The sequence below is a fragment of the Lynx rufus genome, unplaced genomic scaffold (assembly GCF_022079265.1).
Source record: "Lynx rufus isolate CCGP_SWC_20201006 ecotype Redwood Valley unplaced genomic scaffold, mLynRuf1.p SCAF_7, whole genome shotgun sequence".
Lineage (NCBI taxonomy): Eukaryota > Metazoa > Chordata > Mammalia > Carnivora > Felidae > Lynx > Lynx rufus.
The window spans coordinates 107,536,339-107,555,921 of NW_025814889.1; the positions used below are offsets into that span (position 1 = coordinate 107,536,339).

Genomic DNA, 19,583 nt, shown 5'->3' on the forward strand with positions numbered 1-19,583 from the left:
CAACAACTTTAAAAAATATTGTACAAAGCCTCTAGTAACCCTTTTCTTCTGCAATTACTCTAATGCCTCATTTCACGCCAAGTATATATACTTTTGGCATTAAGCAGGTATATAATTTAGGGGTAATTAGGAAGTAATTAGGAAGATAGGATTTAAAGTTAAGCAGAAATAGCTATGAATCCCAGATGTGCTTCTGTCCAGGTGTGTGATGAGTTAGTCACTTGGCGTCTCATAAGCCTGAGAAATGTGAAATGTGGACAACAATAATAACCTCAAACAACTTAAAGTTGTTGGTTCTTGGACCATAGCCATTACTCATTAATCTTGGAGGTTACTATTTGATAACTAGAATTAAATCAAAGCTCCAGAATCCTAGATTATATTACTATCTACACAATTCTATCTAATCACCTAATAGGGGAATATACTGTATTCAAGGGATTGAATGAAAAAAGAGCCTGCAAAAGATCTGATGTTGTTGCAAAGCATTCTCCCCTCTAATCATTCCCCTCCTCTTCTAAATGAAATGGGTATTGACAATTGGTCTTTCCAAAATAGAGATGAAAAATGAATGCACAGATACTTACTTATCTATGCCATAAACAAAGGATACAGCAATATTCTCCAAAATGACTACAATTAGCAGAGGCAGTGTAGCAGAATAATCATCAAACATTGTAACGAAGTAATTTCCAGAACGTTGCACAAATATCAGGCCAATACAAAATGCCAGAAGACAACAGATAACTGTACAAAAGAAATAGATGAAAAAAATTAAGCTTTTATTCACGGGCATCTTTTAAATTTTATTATGAATTACCATGTTCAAACAGTTTTGTTTTCACTTTTATAACTTGTCAATCATATAAACAGGCAACACCTTTCTTGATACTATGGAATATAATACATTGGGAGTTAGTTAGCTGGAGCTACGCCCAGATTTAATAGGAATCCATGGTAAGACTCAATTCATTGCCCTGACTCTGCAGAAACTTACTTACAAGCACAAATAAAAAAGACAGAAAAACTGAGAAGATTTTAAAATCATAAATCTCTGTAATATACTTCTCTTTATTAATAACAAAGTGACCTTTTCAGGGCTCCTGGGTAGCTCAGTCGGTTAAGCGCCCTGCTTCAGTTCAGGTCATGATCTCAGGGTTCATGAGTTTGAGGCCGGTGTCAGGCTCTGTGCTGACAGCTCAGAGCTTGGAGCCTGCTTCAGATACAGTGTCTCCTTCTCTCTCTGCTCCTCCCCCACTCATGCTCTGTCTCTCTCTGTCTCTCAAAAATAAATGTTAAAAAAAATTATATATAAAAAAATAACATAGTGACCTTTTCAGGCAGCAAATGTTCATAGGTCTTTTCTGCTTTTAATAATGTTTTATAGTTTTGGAAGCTCTGTGGAAGTCTTAAATTAATAATGAGACTAATATAGCTCATAATAAGATTGTGATAACATATATTTTTATATTTGACTGAAATACAGTTATTTTTAAAGCATAACTGAAGAAATCCGATCAGATCTTGCCTGAGCACCAACCCAAATCTCTATCTTGATATTGCATGAATAGATAAGTTGAGAATACAATTATGACAGGGTTGGGCAATCTCATTATCCAAGTAACAGAGAAGAACCTTCGAAAAGGAGTTTCTGGAGTAGTATCTAAGAAAGAGGCAAAAACTTCTGAGCACCTACAGTTAATATAAAAACTTAGAGAGGGGTGCCTGGGTGGCTCAGTCGGTTAAGCATCTGACTCTGGATTTCGGCTCAGGTCATGATCTCACGGTTTGCAAGTTTGAGCCCCGAACTGGACTCCATGCTGGCAGTGTGGAGCCTGCTTGGGATTCTCTCTCCCTTTCTCTGTCTCTCCCCAGTTTGCTCTCTCTCTCTCTCTCTCTCTCTCTCTGTCTTAAGTAAACAATAAAAAAAAAACTTTATAAAATTTTTAAAAAAAACTTAGATTTCTGGAATCTATATAATATTCCCATATTTTCATTAGACTATTCTCTCACACACTCAGCAAAGGACCTGTCAAAAATAAAAGATGACTATGTTCTACTTCTCAACCACCTTTTAGCAGAGGTGAGTGCAAATAATTGAGCAGGTAATGGCAGTTTGGGAGGGGAGAAAACAGACATCCTTGGGTTCAATCAGATGAGGGTTCTCTAACAAACCCAGTAAGTATGAATTTCCAATTTAACTTCCATCACTCTTACTGATAGTCCCATCATATATTTAGATGACTTTTGTTGCTTCCTTATTCTTACAGCATGTTAAATCACTGTTATGCTATCTATCAGTATATTACCTGGTGTAAGTCTTATCTACCCAAACTTGGTTTTAGTTGGTATCAGTACTATTATTTTTGGAGACAAGGCTCTCCTATATCTCTGTATCTCTTTTTTAATTTCTCTTATATCCTTTACATTCGTCAAATGCAAGGATGACGCAGTACATAACTGGTATCTTAATAACTGCTTGCAGACTGGACTTAAGAATAACTATAAATATTGATAAACTGTTTTATTATCTTTCTTACTTAGAAGTATTAACTACTAGTAGGCCATAAGGGCTATTTTATATGAGAACTGAATTTAGATTTATCAATTTCAACTATGCATTTTTTGGAACAGGAATATCAGATCTGAACCTTTAAAAATATTTGTCTTGTTGGGGCACCTGGGTGGCTCAGTCAGTTAAGCGTCCGACTTCGGTTCAGGTCATGATCTCACAGTTCGTGAGTTCAAGTCCCACATGGAGCTTTTTGCTGACAGCTCAGCGCCTGGAGCCTGGTTCAGATTCTGTGTCTCCCCCTCTCTCTGCCCCTCCTCTGCTTGCACTCTCTCTCTCTCTCTCTCTCAAAAATAATAAACATTAAAAAAAGAATATTTGTCTTATTTACAAAGTTATGCATAAACATTCTATGACTTTATTCTAATGCCAGTAATTCATGGTAGTGACATTACTATTAATAAAGAGTGATATAATAAGTAATCATTAACAATCAATTCAACCTATGTTAAATCTATAATTTGCATAGTATATAAATACATAAATAACAAATAATAATATACATATTAATAGATAGGAATGCATAAAAAACTTTCCTAAAATGGCCTGTATCAGTTCAATGAAAAGTCAAATGCATAAAAACTCACCAGTAAGAATTTCTTTCCTCACTTTGAAAGTGTCCACAACAGGTGTGATGATCCCTTCAATGGTTCCAAACATGCTGCCAAGCCCTAGATTGACGAGCATGAGGAAGAACATCACTGACCAGAAGGGAGATGCAGGGAAATGTGTCATTGCTTCCGTAAAGGCAATAAAAGCTAAACCAGTCCCCTGAACAGCCTGTAAAATATATATAAAATAGTGACATTAGTACCAAATAATATTAAGAGATAGCCATATATATATATATATATATATATATATATATATCAGTTACAAAGAGGAGGGAAACACTGAATAATGTTTGGAAATACTGGAAATAAATAGGCTGATATTGTGTTGTTGTCTCCTAAGAAACTGTGTCTCCAACCAAACTTAGTCAATTGTGTTATCTCATAAAAACAATATACCAGAATTAAAAAAAAAAAAAGAACATTTAAAAGTAAGTCGGTAATTAAATCTTTCTTTACAGAACTTAAGATTTTTATATAAACGATGGCTCCATCCATAATTTCCTCCACATGATTCTTTATGCTTAGTCTCATGTATGGTTAACTGTCTTATGGTAAAGGATTAGTAGCCAAGCTCTCTGTTATATTTTCCTTTTTGGCAATACAGGGAAAAGGCAACAACCAATACAATGATATTTATTAATGTTCACCTATTTTGTGTTTATTAAAATAAACGACAGTGCTGAAGAAAAGGACTTAATCAGGACTTGTTAAACATAAATACTAAAATGGCCAAGTATTCATGTGTCAAAGCAATTATGCAATATATAAATGATAGTCACAATTCAAATTTTGTATTAAAATATTATACCAGGAAAAGTATCAGACTAATTTCATTTTCTATGATGAAAGTTTATATTTTATTTTAAATTATTATGGCTTAACCAATGGGATTGCTTTTTAAAGTAAAGCAATCCTTCATGATTTAAGAAAGTATGTTCTTGGGGCGCCTGGGTGGCGCAGTCGGTTGAGCGTCCGACTTCAGCCAGGTCACGATCTCGCGGTCCATGAGTTCGAGCCCCGCGTCAGGCTCTGGGCTGATGGCTCAGAGCCTGGAGCCTGTTTCCGGTTCTGTGTCTCCCTCTCTCTCTGCCCCTCCCCCATTTGTGCTCTGTCTCTCTCTGTCCCAAAAATAAATAAACGTTGAAAAAAAAAAATTAAAAAAAAAAAAAGAAAGTATGTTCTTTTGATTTCTCTCTTGTTTTTTCCCACTTTGTCTTTCTTAAATTCCACATGTTAACTGGTAGTAAAATAAAAACTTAAACAAAAAAAGAAGAAAATATCTTCTCTGAAATTAAAAATGTCAGTTTTGAAACAGCATAATCTTCCACAGGCATTTTAAAGGTCATTTTCCTAAAAGACGTTTTGTGGATAATGCATTAATTAAATGATTGATGACTATCGTATTGCTTAAATATAACCTACTAACTTTATTTAGCTCATCCTCAATTTGACAGGAATTGAGATGAAGAGCAGGAAACTCTTCTTCTTTCACTTTTTGAATGATGTCATAAACTAAATGATAATCTTCTGCAGTAACAGCTGACAGGTTGATATGATGAGGAATAATATCCTGACTAATGTTGCCCATTCTCAAAAATTTTACGATCATTTTCGAATTTCTGGAAAACAGAAAAAACGTATTAAGGAGCATTTATGGGCTTGGGAGGTTATGCTTTTCATATGCTTATGCCATCAAAAGCTAAAGGAAATGAATATCCATACTCTGCGATGCATTTCTCATTTATGACATTTGCTTTGAAGCCCAGAACTGCAAACACCACCAATGTTGCCAGGACAGATGTAAAAAAATTAATGAAGGACACCAGGACAGCATCGAAGTGGCAATTGTTGTCTCTTTTGTTGTAGCTTGAAAAGGCGATGACGCCACCAAACCCCAGCCCTAAGGCAAAGAACACCTGGGTGGCAGCTTCTCTCCAGACCTTGGGCTCCAGCATCATTTCAAGCTGTTTAAAATTAAACATAACAGAAGTCAGCTGCAAAATAGTATTTAAGAATGCTCTACATGGAATCAGTTCTACTATTTAAATATATCATAATGATAGTTATGATATATTTAAGGTTATTTAAACTGGGGTGATAATCTGTTCGTAAGTAGAAATAATAAATTTTTCACGTAGTAACGAAACAAGAAATATGAAGAAAGACTACACACAAACATGTAGATGGAAATTTTACTTACGTGGAGATTTTCTACCTATAAGGGAATTTTTAAATATATTTCAGACAAATAAATCAAAAGGACTATTTCAAATTAACTATCTTCAATCATTTCTTACTTATGCCTTTGTTTTCTTTCCAAAGCAAAATAACTTATCAATAAAATCTAATTACTTAACTAATACCCTACGTTTTGTGTTTTCTGGTGGAAGTCTAATAGTCAAAGCAGATAATAAGCAGATTATGAGCTTGGTTAGAGCTATTTGTACTTTGCATGTTCATATATGTATTGTTGATTCATTTCAACAGTTGCCTGAAAATGGAAGAAGTGTAACTATATCATCTCTAAGACACTTTCATATCCAAAGTTTTAAAGTTCTAAACCTGTGCTGAATAGATACTTCAAGTAACTCAGCTTCACTTCTTAGGCAATTATAACTGTATATAACAATCAAACCTTTCAAATGGAACAATTAATATTACCCATATCTGACACAGATGTTAATAAAGTTAAGTTTGATTTCAGTAACAATAGTGTTTAAATTGGTATTGTATCTCTTTTTACCATTGTTCTCATTGGGAGCAATGTCAAACATGGCTAAGAACATGAGTTCCAGTTTCAGATCCTGATTCTGCCATTTCATTATCTAAAAACAGTGCAATCTACCGTAAGTGGCTGCTCTCTCTGAGTTTCAGCTTCCTCAACCGCAGACGGGGGAGCAAGGCATATACCACTCTGTCACATTCCTGACCTACCACACTCTAAGTGCTCAATCATTTTGGACAACTATGGACTGTACTGGTAGGCACACTGATAAGCACTTTATATGGATTATCTCATTTAATCTTCAGAACAATTCATGAAATTTGTTGCTACTATTATCTGAATGATAGAAAGATTAAGGAATCTGCCTGAGGTTACACAGCAGTTCTGGAGCAGAGCTGAAATACGAACTCAAGTAGATTCCAAAATGCCTATTTTCTCAAATATTAGGATTTATTGTTCAATTAATTTTAGTGATTACTATTTAAATATAATGTAAATATAATATTCTAATGAAACATAATCATGATCATATGTATAATTTATGAAGACTTAACTAAAATATTCATATTGCTTATTGATTGTTGCTACATTACTATTCTATCATGAATACTGATCTAAAACACACTTAACAATCTATCTCTACTCTTCCCACTAGATGGCAGGCAATACCTATTTAGTAAAGATATTATTCAGATTACTTGTGTCCTTTACTTTCTCCCTTGGACAAACAATGTAAACTAAATAGTAATTGACAACTTATCATTATCAGAGTAACTATCACACCCACATCTATCCACAGTCAATGGAAAATGAACTGAAGAAAGAATTAACTATATTTTAATAGTGATTCCCCAGTCCTGGTTTAAAATGTTAATAATGCTACAGTTTTAAATATGGAGGCATGTAAAAGTATCCTATCAAAGTATTTGCACTCTAAGATATTTATTTAAATCAAATATTCAGAATTATGTCACAAGCAATAGCCAACTTATAAAAAGTGATATTCCAGAAGTTTACACCAAAGTTTGTTGTTTTAAACTCAAAAAGCTTTCTTTTTTTTAACATTACACTATAAATGTTTTTAGATATTAAGTATGGCCCATTTGAAGTCGATTTAAATTATAATAACAGCTGAAATCTATAAATCTTCAGTAGTTACTCACTGAGGAGTTCCAAAAACTCTAAATGCTAACCAGGACTTTTGAATTAGTCAAGAAAATCAGATATCAATGGCAGCATTTTTGCTACTAGAGAATGAATTCCAGGTTCCAGCTTGGGAACCTGATACCCAAAGAACACAGCCTCTTTTGCATAGTATCAAGGCAGCTGCCAGGACTGACAAAGAATTCCAGGGAAGCTAATTTCTGCCCAAATCCCACAGCATGATGCTGGCTGCACATTCACCCTTCAGATAACTTCCAATTTCTGAACTAATTTTGAAACGGTATTTTTGTAACTCAGTGTCTGCCAATAAAAGTGTTAGCAAACTAATAGTGAGGTATAACTTCATTACTACAATTATGTACATCTCAAAACTTGTTTTTGTTTCCTGTCAAATCAATATATTTAATCCACAAGGATTAATTAAACAGATTCAAACGGCCAGCATTGGGTTCAGCTCTAACATGAATAAAAGAACATAAGTTCTGAGCCATTTATGGAGCCTAATGAGAATTCTTCTGAAATGTATATTCAGAAAACTTCCCAAACTTGCCACTATAAGTATTATTCTAGGAAGTACAAAACCTCAAAACAAGAACACTGATTTTCTCGAGACAGGATTTACAGCACAGAAACGTCCTCAGCCCCCATTCATGGATTTTAGGTAATCTGTCAATCTTCTAGATATTAAGCAAATCATTATGTTCCTTATGTTTTTCTGGTAAGAAGATGTTATTATCGGTTTTTTCAAAGCAGTCAATTACAAAAGGTTAAAAACCACAGACTTAGAGAAGGAAGAAGAGTAAAGATGGAAAAGTCCTAAAATGTCTCAGTGTAAAAAACTGGAAGTTAATTTACTACAAAAGAGGAATTTTTGAAGTTCACATAGCGAGTCTTACTCTAGAACTAAAATGGGACATATAAAATTGGAAATAGATGGATATAATTATAGATATATAAAAGCCCTGTTTTTTTCTAGGCTGGTTAACATAACAGCTATAATTTAAAAGGCTAATGTACATATGTTAGAACAATTGTCCCTTAAGTCTAACTGTGGGAACATTTTAACAATGGACATAATGCTTTTATGATCATAAGCCTTGAATAGAAATGCAGTACATACCTTAGGGGTAAACATGTGGCGGATGCCATCAATTGAACCATTTAAAAGGAGTGCTCTGATTAGGAAGCATATAAGTACCACATATGGGAAAAGAGAACTAAAATACATGATCTACAAAGAAAAAAAAAATATAGGTGAGACACACTAACATCTACATTCCTTTCTACAGTTAAGATAATATGTCCTCTTCTATACTTTGGCAGTCTGTTTTTATAGCATGATTAATAATACTATTAATACCTTGTATAGCCATCATATTAGAATGGTTTATTAGTCTTAATGCAATGTGACTTAAGATCCTATTTGAGATATAATGAGAAATAAGGACTCTCTCTTACTTACACTTCTTTAAAATAGTCCATAGTTATCGTTAACTTGATTTCTTATAGTTGATTTCTGACAGTTCACAAAACAAGCAAGATTTAAGAGAAATTAATGGCCACTGACACCCTAATAAATCCTTACTTATATTGTTTTAGGTAAAAGAAACAGCAAAAAAGTCTTTATTTTTTCATTAATCAAAATCCCATTATAAGTCTGTAAAGCTTTTGGAGTAAAGAGCGGCCCCTGTTAAGTCTCCCAAGACTGAATAATTAGCAATGCCAAGGTTGTACTTTCCACTTCACAAGTTTTCACGTTTAAAGTTAAGCAAATGTTTAACCATAGAAAAGCAATTGTCCTAACCAGACATTTACAGCTTCCTTGACATCTCCACGGAGAAGCCTAACAGGTCTCTAAAACTTTTCAGGTCCAGAAAAGAACTTCTGAATTTCCCCCACAGATGTCCCCACCCATCTCCACCTCTACAAATAGCCCAACCATCCATCCAGGTGCAAAAGTCAAATACTCAGAAGTAGTCCTGAACCACTGGTAATATTCTCCTAGTTTTCAGGCTACCACTCAGGGTATCTTATTCCTGCTTAACACATTCCCAGGATTTCTAATACAGCTGCAATACAATGTGAGTTCCTCCCTCTGACCTGCAAAGCCTCACATTACAGCACCTCCCTTCCCTGCCCCATCATTCTTCCTCCAGCTGAGCCCCATACCGAGGCCCTTGCTAGCTGCCTCAGACCCCTCTCTGCAGCTTCAGGACAAAGCAGGGCTGCACCCACAGTCTGCGGCACTCATCTCCTGAGCCTCATGACTCGCTCTCCTGTTATCTATGTCTCACCTCCATCTTTGGTGAACTAAAACATGAGGGTCAAGTGAATGAATAGCAAAAGTAAAGATTGTTTAGTATTGACACAAATTTCAGGAAAGATCTTTGATGAAATAAGGAGAGATTACGTAACTTCGGATTTCACTATCAAACACATTTTTATGGTCTTTCTTTAAACACATTTTTAAAAGCACCACTTTTTGCCAATCTGTATTTCCTAGAATGACATGGTACTTGTAGTTTGCCCAGACATTTATAGCAGAGCTTGAGGGGTGCGTGGAGGGCATGCAGGAGTGGTGATTAGCATAATCAGGAGGGGCTCTAATATACTAACTTTTCCAGAAGATTGAATGCCTTTGATCATAGCCAAGCAAACTACAACCCAGGCGGCCAGCAAGCAGACGGTCATCTTCCAGTTTAAGCCCCCACTTTCAGAAATGGAACTGGAAATATTCAGGGCTTCTCTATACCAGTAATAGGTGGTGGCAGAACTTTTTTCACATTCCGGCTCCACGACTGTAGAAAGAAAGGTAATACAGTCATTTCAGACTAGAAAGAGGAATGAGGCATTTTTTCCTCCAGTAAGCCTATAAATCAGTTCTTAACATTTCATAGAAAAGTACTACTATTCTCGAGAAGTATTTACATTCACAATGAAAACACAATGGTGCAAAATTCACAGACATGTATCCTTGTTGAGGTTTCTTTAATTTTTTTTAACGTTTATTTATCATTGAGAGACAGAGAGACACAGAGCATGAGTGGGGGAGGGGGAGAGAGAGGGGGAGACACAGAATCTGAAGCAGGCTCTAGGCTCTGAGCAAGCTGTCGGCACGGAGCCTGATGTGGGGCTCAAACTCACAAACTGCGAGACCATGACCTGAGCCGAAGCTGGACGCTCAACCAACTGAGCCTCCTTCCACATTATTTTAAAAGGAAAAAAATCTCAAAGTCTCACACTTTTAGCAACTTTATGATCTTTATATACAAAACAGTACATGGTACATGTCTTACAAGTGTGTGAAGCATTTTTCACCAAAGGACATTGATCCCAAGGTAGAGGTTGCTGAAAAGACTGAGAAAAATAAAACAAACTCCAGCCAATGATGACATTGTAGTAGAGAGCCACAAAAAAGCACACCTGCAAAACAAAACAGTGTAATTACATTACATCTCTCATGCCCCTTCCTTTGAACAAGATGAAATGCATAAAACCCCATTCAACATTTTAAAAATCCTCATTTCATTTTTACTTGAAACACATCATCTTTTCTAAAAAGATGACTCCTATAGGTCTTAACAGACATTATCAAGGTTGAACTGTATTAATATTTACAGCTTGGTTTGCATATTAGTGCAAACTCCAAAGATGTTTTTTAAAAACACGATTAAAGAGTTGAATAGAAATACACAAATATTTCATATAAATGAAAACTGTACCATTATAAACCCTGTAAAAATTATATGGCATACACAATACCAGGAAACTTACTACACAACTTGCAAATCCAATGCCACCCAGTTTAGGGCTTATGTAATTCCATACACCAATGCTTCCTCGCCGAATTCTCTGACCCACAGAAAGTTCCAGGAAAAAAAGGGGAATACCTATTACCAGAAGCAGTATTAAATACGGCAAAAGATATGCACCTACAGAAACAAGGACAAATAAAATAGATTACATTTTTAATAGTCACAGTAGACAACGCACTAATTTTGAAAATCTCATAAAAGACAATATTTGAACTTCTATATAGTATAATTCTAAAGGACTTTGAAGAAAATGAAATTTCATCATTTTAAACTTTCTAATATTTGAAACCCAAACTTGACTGCGTCTGATAAAAAATAATTGTGATTAAAATAAGAATACAGTTTTTAGTTTCATCTTATTGAAAGGGCATGACTTCATTTTCCATAAAAATAATTGATTTCTTAAAATTATTTTCTCAAGTAGGTTTCACAAACTCCAAGAAATCTTATTCACACATTGCTCATCAAGTGATTTATTAAATCTTATTCAAACTCATCTAAATCATGCATTCCAAATCACATAAATTAGAGTGAACGAGATTTTCTAGTATTTCAGCTGACTTTTCTGCCTAAATAACAACAGGGGAGAAGCGGCTGCCAAGATTGAAAAAGAAAAAACAAAATAGAAAAATAATAAGAACTTCTACCTCAGACAAATGTTATTTTTCCCCATATATACTTCATTTACAAGGTACATTTCAGGAATTTTTTTGTTTTCCAAAATTCTGTGAAGGGATGGTGACATTGACTGAAAAACTAAGATATTTAATATATATTGTAAAATACATGTGCAAATATATATATTATCCTTGTAGTAAGGTTTTCATACTTAAAAATTATTTTATAGCAACATCTCAAATTAAGACATATGACTAGTTATTTTAAAATGTGAATAAGTTTGACAATGTTAATATTAGTTCCTATTAATTGATAAAGTTAAATGTGAAACATATTCATTCCTACATAAGAATACATATGCAAATCATTCATTAAATAACCCCTAGGATGGACTTCCTACATTCAAATTTCTTATCTGAAGTTTTGTCCAACCAGATACTGTCAAGTAAATCATTCAATTGGTGGTGTCAATGCATCAAATGCATTAATAATAAAATAAGAATCCATTTGTTGTATTTTCCCATTAAAAAAAAAAAACCTATTTAGTGGAATTGAATAGATTTTAGAAGTTGTTCAAATTGTTCTGGTGGTTATTCTGCTGAAGAAGTAAACATTACTTTTTTTCAAATTATTTATCTTAGTATATATCTCTGAAATAATGACCACATACAAGAATTTCCCTAATACAGAAATCTCTACTTTCTTATGATGGATTTTCAGTCTTTCTGACTTAAGTTGATTCTACAAATGGGTATGTAATGTAAAGCATGGATTCATGAGTTTATAAAACAGAATTATCAAAAATCTAATTCTTTAAAAATTTATTTAAGTTCAAGTTAATTAACATACAGTGGAGTACTGGTTTCAGGAGTAGAAGCCAGTGATTCATCACTTACATATAACACCCAGTGCTCATCCCGACAAGTGCCCTTAAAAAATGAATAATAAAAAAAAATCTAATTTTTAAAATGATTAGTTACATTGAGGGGCTAATGACCTGAAAATGTTTCCCAAAGGACTGAAAGAGCACTTTAATACATGCGCCTAGTCCTAGAATGTGAACGCATTCACGTATGTGTGCATGACTAGAGAGGGAGAGAATTAATTAAAACTGGATTTGGCGATAGTGCCTCAATTATGTGTGCACGACATGCTATTAGATACTTAGCTTTATCTTCTAACCGAAATTACTCTAACACTAACCTCCATGTTAAAAATAGTCATAGCTAAGATATAAATGAGCATTTACTATTTGCCAGGCACATTTCTAAGCATGCTACATGTAGTTACTCATTTTTTCCTTACAAGAATCCAATGTGGTAAGTACCCTTATTACCCTCATTTTACAAGTGTGGGAACTAAACCAGAAGCAAGTTAACTTGGAAAAGGTCATATGGCTACTGTGGGAAAGAGCCAGGCTTCAAGGCCAAATTGACTTCAAAATGTGAGCTGGTAGCTTCTATATTACACTATTTACTAAGCTTACCCATTGTACTTTAAATTTAGTATCTTCAAATCAACTTATGCTGGTTTACCACTTTTTAGTTCTATTATTCATAAAGTGCCTCAAGTGACAGATGAATGAGATTCAACTAGTCTCAGGTTATCTGACCAAACAGCCAGAAAATACAACTCAAATACCTGTAAGGCTCAATACTATACTGCATGTTGGGTACAGCCTTTTGTATTGACAGCCCTTTTGAAATGAAAAAGTCCATTGGCATTTTATATCGCTGTCCAGTATTTTTTTATTTGAAGAGAGGAAACAATGGTAGGAAGAACGTTTTGACTCCTATTACATATGACAATAAGGAGGAGGAGCCATTCTGTCTAATAACTAATCTCTAAATATGAAATCCTTTGAGTTCTCCACCAAAACCCAATTTGCGTTAAATGGATGGCAACCTGACTTCAGGCAATACAGCCTTCTTCCTCAACAGTATGGCCAGTAAGGCTCATAAAGTGAAAGGCTTAAAGATCAGAATTCATCTTCTTCTAGTCTTGGCAAATGGGATGACTCAGGAGAAACAAAAAGCAGGGTAGTATACAGCTGCTTATAGCTGATTTGATAAATAATTCCTATGTGATGTTCATGACTGGCTAAGGAGCATACAGTTTCAGTGGAGTGATGTGTAGTGCATCACATCACTGACATCAAGAGGTATCGATTCTTACCTCTCAGGCAGATTTGTCTAACAGGCTACTATTTCCAAACCTGTTGTTTTGTGCCTGGTTGAATTAACTAAGTAAGATCTTACATATATTTTGTCATCAGAACACCTTAGCTTTTTATCTTTTAATCCAAAAAGAAATTTCACAAATGAATGGTTATATTATCTCATTTGATTTGTACAGAAAGTATAAAACCATATTTTTGTCCAGTCAACTAAACTATCACAAATTGGAATCAAATACCAAAATAATCTTTCTACATTTCGTATGATGAAATTTAGTTAATAGTTTTTAACCACATTTATTTTCACAGCTTCCATGTACGTATATAGATAATAAAGTTTCAACTCAAATGTTAGTTAACTTAATATTACTTGACTTTGGTACCCTATAGAGCTTGTGTCCTACATGAACAAGCCATTCCCTTGAATATGTTTTTTACTGATTTTTAAGACAATTTTTGCTAAGTAACCCTTATTATTATATGCACAAATACAAAAAGCTAGACCGTTACGTTGATGGATTTATTTTTGTTTAAAGTTATGGATGCTGATTTCTTTTTTAATTTAAATTCAAGTTAGTTAACATACAGTGTAGTCTTGGCTTCAGGAGTAGAACCCAGCAAGGATGCTAATTTCTTTAAAGTTTTTTTTGAAACTAAACATTGTCCCCAAATACTATAGAATTAGGAATCAAATATATATGGTATCTAAGGATGAAGAATGCCTAGCAATACATTAATTATCTGGTTAAATCCCTTCCACTGGGATCTACAAAGTTTTGGTCAGCATTTGAACACTATAATTACTCTAAATTAAATACAATTTTTGTGTGGTAAAATGAAATTATTTCAAATTCAGAGTTCATAAATTCTGTAGAAAAAATTCTTTGTGAGTTGTTTTACCAGTATCGTCTTATATCAGAAACTTTAGGTTTTTCTCCAAAGAGATTAACTGACAGGCATAAGGAATGCCTGTAACATTTGTTAGAAAGTTCAGTAATTTAGAGATGTTTAATAACATCCACAGAAAGAATTTGAGAATGTATTACCCTTAAGAAATCTTTCTTTGAGTATTCATAACAAGCCATCTGCCTCTATGGAAACCTAATCTGAAAACAGAGGTGAGCTCACTTCCAACAAAGGAGTCTCCCTGGCTTTACAATGGAATTCATACTTTCTGAAATAATGAGACTGCAGCAACAACAGGAGCTATTTCAAACAGTCAATTACAATTTACTTAGCAACGTATCACTGAACAACAAAACAAAACCCCCCAAAACTTACCACCTCCATTCTTCTGACATAGGTATGGGAATCGCCACACATTTCCTAAACCCACAGAAAATCCAACTTGGGCCAGGATGTATTGTAGTTTACTGTTCCAAGCTGGTCTTTCATCTTCAACTTCTGATTCCTCTTCAACATCTATATCTTTTTCCTCCTGAACATCAACAATTAGTTCACTCTTCTTAAAAGCATCATCAGCTGAGTCTTCATTGGAAAGAAGGTCTTTGACAGACTCAATAACTTCATCATCTAATTCTCTTTTTACCACCTTGCTATTCTTCGGCATTTGAAAACGTGGGTAGTATTATTTTTTAAAAATTCCCTTATGGTGAATTTGTCAATTTTTTTTGAAAAATGTTAATTGATATGAATAAAAGATGGAGGAGGGTATCAATTAAATCCTTGATTCAAGGTGATAGAGTCTTAATGGATCCTGGATCTGAATGTCCAATATTCTACAGGTACCTGTAAAATTTTAAGTTGAAAAACAATAATATTTAATGAGAAAAAATATTTAAAGTACTGAAAACTCTTATTAGTTTCTATCATGAAAACTCTCTCTACCAAGTATAAGACATACGATTGTCCTTGGCCCTTCATAGTTTAATGTTGCCAGAAGTATAAAAATTGTAAAGTACACATGTGCTTCAGGCACATTTTCTTTTAATGTTTATTTTATTTATTTTTTGAGACAGAAAGAGAGAGAAAGAGAGAGAGAGAGAGAGAGAAAGAGCGAGCACAAGCAGAGGAGGCACAGAGAGAAAGGGAGACACAGAACCTGAAGCAGGTTCCAGGCTCTGAGCTGTCAGTACAGAGCCTGATGTGGAGCTCAAACTCGCAAACCATGAGATCATGCCCTGAGCTGAAGTCGGATGCCTAAGCAACTGAGCTACCCAGGTATCTCTGGACACATTTTCTTTTAACTCACTTCTTCCTTCTTACATAAATCTACTTTGATTTCAGATATACTCCAATGCATAATGTATATGGGATTCATTAGTACTTAAAATTTTTTGACTTTTTTTTTAATTCTTCCTTTTCTCCTGACTAAAGTACATCCTTTACTTTATTCCTCATAGAATTACATACACAATTACATGTCATCCCTATAAATTTGTCTTATATAGAATCTCTTCTGTTCATGTATTCATCTGTTCACCCACTTGATATTAATTATAATAGGGCTACAATTAAGGGATACAAACATTCACAAATTATACAATATCTGCTTTAAAGGAGCTTATATTTGATAGAGCGAAAGGTACATTCCAAATAATTACACTACATTGCATAATTTATATGACCCAACATCATTACTATAGGAGAGATCAGAAACATTGCATAAAAGCAGCATTATAGTTGGGCAGAAATGGAGTTGAGGACACACCAAACATAAGGAATAAGATAAAAAGATGCAGGAAGCGGTAAAAATTATTATTTGTGTAAACATTCTCTCCACTGACCCCAAAAACATACTACCACCACTTTGGCATTTTCCCTTTATTTCATTTTAGGTTATATCTCATTTCCTTTTCTCTGTTCAAATATAGACCAAGTAAGTCTATAGGGTATGTCTGCAGACCAATCAGATTGTCTATTTCAAAAAGTGCTTAAACATATGAATGCTTCTTTTCAAAATTAGGTCAGAAGACTTAGAAATAATATCCCAAGAAGTCTGCCATTTGTTGCTACAAAAAACCAATTCTTTGATGGAAATGTATTAGATTTACATTCAAAGTCAGAGAAATAGCCCATCATGCTTTAATTTATAATCTTCATGAACAAGACAGGGGGCTAGGTAACTCAATGAAAAAGAAAAAAAAAAAAAAAAGGAATTCATTAACTTGACCATGTAACTTTTACTGGTTGCCTTTAGGTAAACAACTTTTATTGGAGGTGTTCAGTTGTTTCCCAATTAAAATATATACCCTAAGAGCAAACACTCATTTAGGATTTGGTGAAGATTAAGAGTTAGACTGTGAAGAAAGCTCTGAAAAACAGCATTCCCAAAATACTTTAAATAATAGATACATCTCTAGAATAAGTGAAAAACTTCCCATGGTAACTATCGTAAAGAGACCAACAAATTTTTGATGTGGAAATAGTTTTAAGAGGTTAGAGATTATGTTTGTTTAATTTGCTTTATTTTTCCTGAGAGTTCAGTAAATATTAGTTGAGTAAATGAATAAATACAGCCAGTGAAAAATTGAAATAAGCTAATTATCCAAATAATTTTGCTGAGGAAACAATCTGACGTATAGGAAATTGTGAGACAAGAATTATGTAAAGATCTACATTTATTGAACTACCTAAAGATAAATTGTTGGCCCAGTGATTTAACTGACACATAGATAAGAGTATTGGCTTTAATCTGACAAACTAGGAGTTGTGTCCTAGTTCTTTTATTTCTTAGTTGTATAACTTCTCGTAGTTATCCCACTCAGCCCTAGTTTCCTCAATAAACTAAGGTTATCAGCTATTCTTTTCGCTTTTTCCACACAAATAAAAAGGTAAGGAATGTATCAAAGTTTAGAAATACTACTACAGTAAAAACAGCCACGATATCAGAAAGAAAAATTTAAGACAGTGTTACTCATGAACCTCTCCCAAATTAATTATCTTGGAAATTGTAGTATTTATTCTATGTATTTCCAAGTCTTTGTGGAAAAAAAATACACAAACAAAATGAAATGAAAAATAACAATGTTGGACACTGCTGAATTTTTAAAAAATACTAAATGAATAATCATATCAACGTACAAACAATATCCTTTGGCAAAGTTTACATTTAAAAGTTTCTATCAGAGGAGCGCCTGGGTGGCTCAATTGGTTGAGCGTCCAGCTTAGGCTCAGATCATGATCTCACAGCTTGTGAGCTCGAGCCCAGATTCAGGCTCTGTGCTGACAACTCAGAGCCTGGAGCCTGCTTCGGATTCTGTGTCTCCCTCTCTTCCTGCTCCTTCCTCACTCGTGCTCTGTCTCTCTCTCAAAAATAAAGAAACATTTAAAAAAAATGTTTTTAACGTTTCTATCAGAGTACCCAGAGTTCATATTTTCCACGAAAAAAAATCGTCAAATATAAACAAAATTTAAATACAATGGTATATTATAAATGCCTAAAATATATCTAATATATGAAACCTATCTATATATACAGATTATATAGTACATTAGTCCTAGGCAACCTTTATAATATTAAACATACTAAAAAGGATGTTAAATAGGTTGTTTCACTTATTTAGAGCTCTCTTCACTAGGCCATAAGCTCTGCCTGGAGAATGGCTTTATCTTACTCATCTCACATTCTTAAGGTTTAAACTTGTCTGTGAAGTGAATGAACTCCAAGAAGTAGGACAGAATAATATTGTTATGATAACTACAAGTATTCTGCACTATTACACATTTGGTTGTTTTGGGGGGGGTTGATTTTTTACTCCAAGGACCTATACTCATTGAGTCAGAGACATTCCTTTCAGAGGCTGCATAAAACCAAATGTAAAGATATAAATTGAATTTCTGAATGGATTTGTAAAAACTCAGTATGTAAGACAACAATTTGGAAAGTAAATTAACTTCATATTTTCAAGACCTAACTTTTCTAAATTATATCATTTTTTATGATGCTCAAAGCTTACCTGAAGATCCTAGTTAATAAAAGTAGGCCATATATATAGATTAAAAAGAGAATAAAAAGCCAGGTTGACTACTGCCAAAAATATATTGGTCATTGCTACATCTGGGAAAAGAAGAAATGAAGCCAGAATGTCCAGGAAGGAAGTGAGGTAGAAAGTAATAAAGTATCACTACTCTACAGGTCACACAGGAAGTAGGATAATCAGTTTCAAGGAACTGCACAGCTTCTGCCAAGCTAGCACCAACCATTCCTGTGACAGAATCAAGCTATTATTTACTGCACTTCACTGCACCTATGAGTTGCATTATCAGTGTACATCACTACTGGCAAAAGGCCTCCTCTCTACCCCTGAGCAACAGATATTCAAGATCCAACATCAGTAAAATATTGCCCATGGGTCAAATACAACACACTGTCTGATTTTATAAATAAAATTCTAATGGAACATAGATAGCCATGCCCACACATTTACATCTTTTCCATAGGTAATTTTGTGCTGCAACAGCAGAGTCACTTTGTATGTACTGCAAAGCCTAAAATATTTCTCACTATCTTGAAAAAAATTGACAACCACCATTCCAGAGAATAAATCTGAATTGAAGATGTGGAGTTTCCTAGACCACTCAATCCAGGCTCCATTTGAATGACATGAATTTCTTTATAAAATAGTGTGACAAGATAGAACTCTACACATTCAAAGATAAGCAATTACTAAGAATGAAAGGGTTTTATATGGAACCAGGGAGATGGAGTGGTAGTATTTGAGAGGGAAAGAAATATAAGCAAAGACAAAGGTGGAAAATATATGTCAGGAAACAGAATGCTCAAGAGTTTCAAGTAGATTACTTATTAAAAAAAAAAAACAAACTCAGAGATTCAATAAATTAAAGATCAAAAAGTTCCCCTTTAAAAAAATCAAAGAAAAGATATTAAATATGAATAGAAATAAAAAGTTAGGTGGATGAATACTAAATATAGAAA

At 34.0% G+C, this 19,583-nt stretch overlaps 1 protein-coding gene across 1 annotated transcript in view; it reads right to left on the reverse strand.

Annotated features, from left to right (window-relative positions):
* Nucleotides 1-19,583, reverse strand: part of SLC6A15 (solute carrier family 6 member 15) — a 37,339-nt gene that overhangs the window by 4,632 nt on the left and 13,124 nt on the right. The window contains exons 2-10 of the mRNA XM_047067178.1: nucleotides 14,966-15,433; nucleotides 10,850-11,007; nucleotides 10,372-10,498; nucleotides 9,692-9,873; nucleotides 8,196-8,306; nucleotides 4,909-5,150; nucleotides 4,613-4,805; nucleotides 3,160-3,352; nucleotides 588-747 (exon numbers count right to left, since the gene is read on the reverse strand). Of these exons, the coding sequence (XP_046923134.1) occupies nucleotides 588-747; nucleotides 3,160-3,352; nucleotides 4,613-4,805; nucleotides 4,909-5,150; nucleotides 8,196-8,306; nucleotides 9,692-9,873; nucleotides 10,372-10,498; nucleotides 10,850-11,007; nucleotides 14,966-15,254 (1,655 nt within the window). The 5' untranslated portion in view covers nucleotides 15,255-15,433. The remainder of the gene's footprint in view (nucleotides 1-587; nucleotides 748-3,159; nucleotides 3,353-4,612; nucleotides 4,806-4,908; nucleotides 5,151-8,195; nucleotides 8,307-9,691; nucleotides 9,874-10,371; nucleotides 10,499-10,849; nucleotides 11,008-14,965; nucleotides 15,434-19,583) is intronic.